We start from the raw sequence: 7951 nt of genomic DNA on the forward strand, positions 1-7951 counted from the left end.
TTTGAACTTCTAGCCTTCTGGTTAGCAGTCAGATGCCTTAGGCACTACACCACAGAGTAGCAGATACATATATACTGTATTTCATAAAAATTGGCTCCCTCTCTGTGGAGGGAGACATCATTCCACATTACCCTACAAGGAGTGGTGGTGAGGGGAGCGGTGAATGAAGGTGTGTTACATACCCTCTGTCGATGGTTTCTTGCCTGAGTGACTTGACAAATGGGTCCTTTCTGACTCATTTTTTAGAGCCATGATAAAACCAGTGATTTTTCTTGAGTGAGACACCACAGAACCTATGTGCTCGCAGAACTGTTTTAGTTTGGCATGCAGCAGCTTGAGGGATAATCATGCTTCATGTAATGAAGACAGACATGTTAATGAAGAAAATCTGAAAAACATCATTTATTCATTGAATCAATAATTATTTATTGACCTCCTGCTATGTGCAAGAAATAAATAATAATAATAGCCCCTTGCATGTATTAAGATCTTGCTCTGGGGTAAGTACTACATGCTTTAGAGATGTCATGTCATTGAATCCCCACATGACCCTATGACATAGACAAACTTCTTGTAATAAAGAAAAGTTAGGCCAAGATGATGTGGCCAGAAAGCAGCAGAGGCCCTGCCCCCAGAGCCCAAGCTTTTAATATTGCACTATATTGCCTCCCAGTATAGAATGAAAATCATGTATTCATGAAATTTCTTATTCCTGAGGAATCCAGGGCAATAGTTTTATTCCTGATCCATTCTCAAGACCTTGACAGAACGTGATACTTTCAAATCAATCCAGTATTTACTGAACTTCTATACTGTGGGAGACTGTCCTAGAATTCTAGGACACAAAAATACCTATGGTACCTGCTCTGCCCCAAAGAACTACACTCCAAAGGAGAAGACACATATGTATGCAGCCAACACTAATGCAAATTGTGTGGTAATTGTGAACTAAGTGCAATAAGACCACAGAAAGAAGGGAATGAGTCATTCTCACTGGGAGGATCCAGAAGACTTCCCAGAGTGTGGCATTTGATTGGCCATTGGAAGATGAGTGTTACTCCCACACGTAAAGGAAGGAATGAAGGAATTCCCAGCAGATGCTTGAAACCATATAATACAGTTAGGACAAATAGTTTAACATGACTGAAGCATAGAATGTGAGTGAGAACATTCACACCAGTCATATTCAGGCTATTATGACAATTTGTACATACACCAAATCAGCTGCCATTCAGTTGACTCCAGTGCATGATGATCCCATGTGTGTCAGAGTAGACTTGAACTTCCAACCTTTGTGTTAGCAGCTGAGTGTATTTACCATTTGTACCACCCAAGGATTCATTGCTCATATCAGATGGATCTTGTCTAAAAACAGAAAATACCAGAAAGATGTTTACCTGTATTTTATTGTGCATGCAAAGATGCTTGACTGTGTGGATTGTAACAATTGTAGATAACGTTGCAAAGAATAGGACTTCCAGAACACTTAATTGTGTTAATGAGGAACCAAGAAGTATACCAAGAGGTAGTCATTCCAACAGAACAGGGGGGTACTGCATGGATTAAAATCAGGAAAACTGTGTGTCAGGGTTGTATCCTTTCACCATACTTAATCTATATGCCAAGGAAATTATCCAAGGATCTAGACTATATGAAGAAGAATGTGGCATCGGGATTGAAGGAAGACTCATTAACAACCTGTGATATGCAAATGACATGACCTTGCTTGCTGAAAATGAGGAGAACTTGAAGCACTTACTGATGAAGATCACAGACTAAGCCTTCAGTATGGATTACACTTCAACACAAAGAAAACAAATATCCTTACAACTGGACCCATAAGCAGCAGCATGATAAACAGAAAAGATAGAAGTTGTCAAGTGCAGTACAGTGAATTACTTAATATGGCCCTTCTAGCTATAGTCTTTAAAACTCTCACCAAATGAGAGGGTGGGACTATTCAAATTTGAGATGCTTGTGGTCCACAAAGGGTATTGCATTGCTTGCTAATAATATAAATAAGTTGCATGGCACTCTTGTTGGGATGGAACCATGCAAACAAGGTGTATGGAATTCTGATGTGGGAACTGGTCATTTTTACCATCCCGCTAAGCTTAAAATGAGCCTTCCCAGAGACAGGAAAGAATCTCAGTACCATCAAGAAAGAGTAGAGTGCGAGGACCTGAGATCCCTGCGCTGAACCTCCTTGACCCAGGAGATGGACACAGAGAGCTATAATACTTTGCTGAGATGGTTAGAGATGCTAGAGGCAGCACCAGAGACATGGTGGCAGCAGACCCAGCAGGAGACAGTACAGTGGGCTTCCCAGCCCACAGAGCAAGAAAGCTGAGTGCTTTCAGGCAGGAGGCTTGCTGGTGGAGTGGGATGCATCTGGGCATTTATTGTTGTTGTTGTTGTTGTTATGTGCCGTCGAGTGGGACCGACTCATAGCGACCCCTCCTTGGGTTTCCGAGGCAGTATCACTACAGAAGTAGATTGCCCCATCTTCCTTCCGAGGAGTGGCTGGTGGATTTGAACCGCCAGCCTTCTGGTTAGCAGTCAAGTGCCTTAGCCACTATGCTACCAGAGCTCCTCTGGGCATTTATTAGCAGAGCTAAAAGAGCTTTGTAACACTTGCCTCATCAGGACACAGGCAAAGGGGCCAAGGGGCCAAGAGCCAGAGAGAGGTGTGCCTATTGACACTGCTGAGAAGAGTTTGTCCTGATCAAAGAACTGTATCCTAAGTCATTTCTGAGTCTGTTACTCCTCTAATAAACTCCATAATCATGAGTAGTGTCTGTGAGTTCTATGTGGCCATTAAAACAAATTATCAAATCCAGCAGAGAAGTAGAAAGTGCCACGAGAGGGATGGTTGTCAAAATTGGTTTAAAAAAAAAAAATCTGACCTAGGCTGCATAGGAATCAGTTTTGGGCTGTTGATTTTGAACTTGATCTTGATCCTCTTCCCTGCCTTGTGAAATTAGAAGAGGTCAGATGCCTCCTCCAGGTCACAAGGATTTCATTTTACTTGAATCCGTAGTTACAGATTCTATGGAAGCATCAGTCAGGAAATCAAATGACATACTCCTTTGGGAAAATCTGCAAAAGATTTAAAGTGTTAAAAAGAAATCACTTTGAGGACTAAGGTGTGTCTGACCCAAGCCACGGTATTTTTATTTGCCTCATATGCATGTGAAAGCTGGACAGTAAATAAGGAAGAATGAAGAATTATTGATGCCTTTGGATTATGGTGTTGGCAAAGAATACTGAATATGGAGTGGACTGCCAGAAGAACAAATAGATCTGTCTTGGGAGAAGTACAGCCAGAGTGCTCCTTAGAAGTAAGAATGGTGAGACTTCATCTCACATGCTTTGGACATGTTATCAGGAGGCACCAATCCCTGAAGAAGGACGTCATGCTTGGTAGAAGGTCAATGGAAAAGAGGCAGACCTTTGAAGAGATAGATTGGCACAGTGGCTGCAACAGTGGTGGGCTCAAACGTAGCAAAACAGTTGTGAGGATGGCTCAGGGCTGGGCAATGTTTCATTCTGTTGTACATAGGGTTGCTTTGTTGTTGTTGTTTGTTAGGTGCCCATGAGTCATCTCCAACTCATAGTGACCTCATGCACAACAGAATGGAACACTCCGCGGTCCTGTGCAGTCTCATGATCTTTGCTATACCTGAGCCAGTGTAGCCACTGTGTCAATCTATCTTGTTGAGGGCCTTCCCCTTTTTCATTTACCCTCCACTTTACCAAGCACGATATCCTTCTCCAGTGAATGGTTCCTTCTGATAATATGACCAAGGTAGGTGAGACGACATTTGGCCATTCTTGCTTCCAAGGAGCATTCTGGCTGTGCTTCTTCCATGGTAGATTGGTTAGTTCTTTTAGCAGTCCATGGTACTCTCAGTATTCTTCGCCAGCACCACAACTCAAGAGCATCAACTCTTCTTTGCTCTTCCTTATTCATTGTCCAGCTCTCACATGCATAAGAAGCGATTGAAAATACTTCAGTCTTCAAGGAGACATCTCTGCTCTTCAGCACCTGAAAGAGGTCTTTTGCAGCAGATTTGCCCAATGCAATATGTCATCTGATACCTTGACTGCTGCTTCCATTGGTGTTGATTGTAGAATCAAGTAATATGAAATCCTTGACAACTTCAGTCTTTTCTCCATTTATCGTGATGCTACTTATTGGTCCAGTTGTGAGGGTTGCTTTGAGTCAGAACTAATTCAATGGCACCTAACAACAAGAACTCTAGTTCTCTCTCTCTCTCTCTCCCTCTCTTTCTCTCTCACCCTCTCCCTCTCCCTCTCCGTCTCCCTCTCTGTCTCTCCCTTTGTCTTTTTTTCCTCTCTTTCTCAACAGTACGTACATGTTGTTGTTGTGTACTGTTGAGTTGACTCTGACTCATAGCTTCCCTGTAGGTCAGAGTAGAACTGCCCCATAGGGTTTCCAAGGCTGTAATGTTTATGGAAGCAGACTGCCATATCTTTCTACTGCAGAGCTGCTAGTGGGTTTGAATTTCTGACCTTTTGATTGGCAGCCAAGTGCTTAACATCCATACCACCAGGACTCCTCCAAACATATGTATACACACACGTACATATATATTATGTATACATATAACATATATATACATTGATATGAATATATATATATATATATATATATATATATGTATATGTACATTACTAATGAAGGAAGCAGTGACTTACATATGCTTTATGCCAATGCATGAATGTGACTCTCACCTCTTTCACTGAAGCATTAACTAGGATAGTGATGTTCTTTATGATGATTCTATACAAAAAAGACTGGAACTAAAGACATGACTTGTTCCTAATTCAGCATACTCAGGGCTTTTCAGTCTATCCCAACTTTAGTGCCTGTGACAATTCAGCTGGCCAGCTAACGGCACAACTGCAGGGGCTTCTTAGAAGCAGGGGTTAACAATTGGATGCAGAGAAGGTGATCCATGTTCTAATTACAGAATTCTTCTCTTTTAGGTGCATGGTTGGCTATGTGAATGCCAGCTTGTCTGTGTTTCGAATTTCTGACTTTGAAAACCGATCAGAACCAGAGTCTGATGGCAGCGAGTTCTCGGGGACTCCTCTCAAGTACTGCAGGTGAAAATGGACTCCAAGAGTGACTCTGCCTGAGCTGGGCTGGCTCTTCCATGGGGAGGTTTAGCTCAGGTGGCTGCTTCTTGCTGAGTGGGTTTTAAGCAGTGAATTACTACAAATGATTTAAAATCACTGAAAGTTTTAAACCTTCTTTGACTAGGCTGCAACGCAAACCAATTGAAACAGAATCTCTTGGGCTGCAACCCTGACATCAGTATGCTTGATGCTCTCCAAGCTGAGAATCACTGTATTAAAGGGGAAACTAAAGATACATGTGGTCTTGGGTTATACACCTGCTCCAGGGACTTAGGGATGAACAGTCCCCAGGTGGTTTGAGTGAGGGCTGGTGAGGGTGCTTCTCTGTTCTGCTTTCTCTATCTTGCCCATGTTTCCAAATGTTGAACAAATTTATGTATGTAAACAAAGGGGCCCAACTTGTTTCAGATTCTACCACAGCAGCCTATACAAAACAAATGTGCACCTTCTCTCTCTTTCTCCCTCTCTCTCTCTGTCCATCAGGGATAGTTAATTAAACCATGCCTCTTGATTTGTATTACAATAATAAGTAAATGAGGCTTTATTGAGTACTTACTGTGTACCAGGCACTGTTACTTCATTTATTCATCTTACCAACCAGTAATCATGATCCCATCGATAGATGATAAAACCATTTCACTAAAATCAGTTGTGTACAGTGTCAAAACCCAGCTCAACTGGCATCCTTTCCCTTAATCCTTTGTCTGATATTATGAGCATTTTGCATATGTTCCATCTTAACATTCTATTGTTGTTGTTGTTGTTGTTGTTGTTGTTTGCCGTCGAGTCAGCCCCGACTCCTAGCGACCCCTCCTTGGGTTTCCGAGGCAGTATCACTACGGAAGTAGGATTGCCCAACCTTCCTTCCAAGGAGTGGCTGGTGGGTTTGAACCGCCAGCCTTCTGGTGAGCAGTCAAGTGCCTTAGGCACTATGCTACCAGAGCTCCTTAACATTCTATATTCTCCTCATAATAGAAGCATGAGGAGAGTAGCCATACAGTTCTCAAAAAATCAAACTCGTGCTTGCCACGAGTTTTGTATATATGCCAATTGAGCTTGATGTCCCCTGCAACTATGGTTCCGAGCCCATAGGTTCAACTACTTGCTCCCTCTGAGTAGCTGGCTGTGTCGTATATATGTAGCACATATACAAAAAACCAAACTCTCTGCCATCAAGTAGTTTCTGATTCATGGTGACCCGCACTGGGTTTGCAAAGCTGTAAATTTTTACAGAAGCAGACTGCCCCATCTTTCTTCATGGAGCAGTTGGTGGGTTCAAACCACTGACCTTTTGGTTATCAGCCAAATGCCTTACCCCCACTACACCACGAGAGCTCCTTCATAGAGTACTAGATCCTTAGATATAGAGGTCTTAGTAATAAGTGAATTTAATCTTTCAGTTTCTGGTAGGAAGCTGAGAACCAGAGATGATAACTGATTTGTGTAAAGAGACCCAGCCAAAACTGGAGGTAGAATGAAGGATCCCAGCTTTAAGCAGTGTCCTTTCAGGTGGCTGTGTTACTGGAGATACTGCAAGGCTGTGGTGATAGCACTCTCCCAACATGCCACACTGGCCTAGGAAGGACTTTTGCTGGTATTAACAATAATGCCATTGGTTAGTAATTTTCAACTTTCTGTGAACCAAAAGCAGAGATCCTTCCTTTATAAATAAACTTCTCAGCTAATCACTGCAAAATAATTAATTCTGCTCATTCTTTTTCTTCACCTATAATTATTTTTTTGGAGAACCTAGATGTTGAACCCTACACTACTCCACACTTACCCAGTTAGTCCCAGTCTAAGAAACTTGACCCTAGAAAGCAGAAATGGTCTTGACTCTATATGCTTGCCATGTGGAGAATAGAAACATAAATGTCCACTGGCCCTGGCATGGGCAGTTCCACAAGGACAAGAGAGCAGGCACGAAGCCAGGTGGTTCTTGCTTCTGTGCAATGACAGCATAGAGTTACTTCTGAAGCCTAAGTACAGAAAAAAGTTCAAAGCAAAAAGATGGAAAAAGTCATATAGAAACTTGAAACAACATGATTTAAATGTGTCCCACTCGATGAGGGAGGGGGTGAGCAAGCAAGCTGCACCCTCCACCACTGAATATGCATTCATTCAAAGTGTACCCAGAACACTGATTAAAAATTCACTCTATACTGAATCATAAAGTACCTCTCAAACATTTTAAAGAATTGATTGATACAAAGGATTGATACAAAGCATGTTCTCTGACCACACTGCAGTTAATTTATAAATCAATAGCCAAAAACCACAACTCATCTGTCAGTTTGTTGTACTGTGGTGACTTGCGTGTTGCTGTGAGGCTGAAGGCTATGTCACTCGGTATTTCAAATACCAGCAGGGTCACCCATGGTGGACAGGTTTCAGTGGAGCTTCCAGACTAAGACAGACTCAGAAGAAGGAAAGGGCCACCCACTTCTCAAAGAATTTACCAGTGAAAACCTTATGAATAGAAGTGAAACACTGTCTGATACATTACTGGAAAACTTTATGAATAGCCCTGAAACATTGTCTGGTACCGGAAGATGAACCCCTTAGGTTGGAAGGCACTCATAATATGACTGGGGAAGAGCTGCCTCCTCAGAATAGAGTCAACCTTAATGATGTGGATGGCATAAAGCTTTTGGGACCTCCATTTGTTGATGGGGCATAAATCAAAATGAGAAGAAACAGCCGCAAACATCCACTGATATTTGGAACATGGAATGTATGAAATATAAATCTAGGAAAATTGCAAGTTGTCAAAAATGAAATGAAA

The 7951-nt window shown here is 42.1% G+C and overlaps 1 protein-coding gene across 1 annotated transcript in view; it reads left to right on the top strand.

The window, feature by feature from the left end:
• ANO4 (anoctamin 4) overlaps positions 1-7951 on the top strand; it is a 737041-nt gene that overhangs the window by 700744 nt on the left and 28346 nt on the right. The window contains exon 28 of the mRNA XM_042781823.1: positions 5014-5133. Coding sequence (XP_042637757.1) covers positions 5014-5133 — 120 coding nt within the window. The remainder of the gene's footprint in view (positions 1-5013; positions 5134-7951) is intronic.

The sequence above is a fragment of the Orycteropus afer genome, unplaced genomic scaffold (assembly GCF_000298275.1).
Source record: "Orycteropus afer afer isolate SDZICR_OR568_19922 unplaced genomic scaffold, OryAfe1.0 scaffold00177, whole genome shotgun sequence".
NCBI lineage: Eukaryota > Metazoa > Chordata > Mammalia > Tubulidentata > Orycteropodidae > Orycteropus > Orycteropus afer.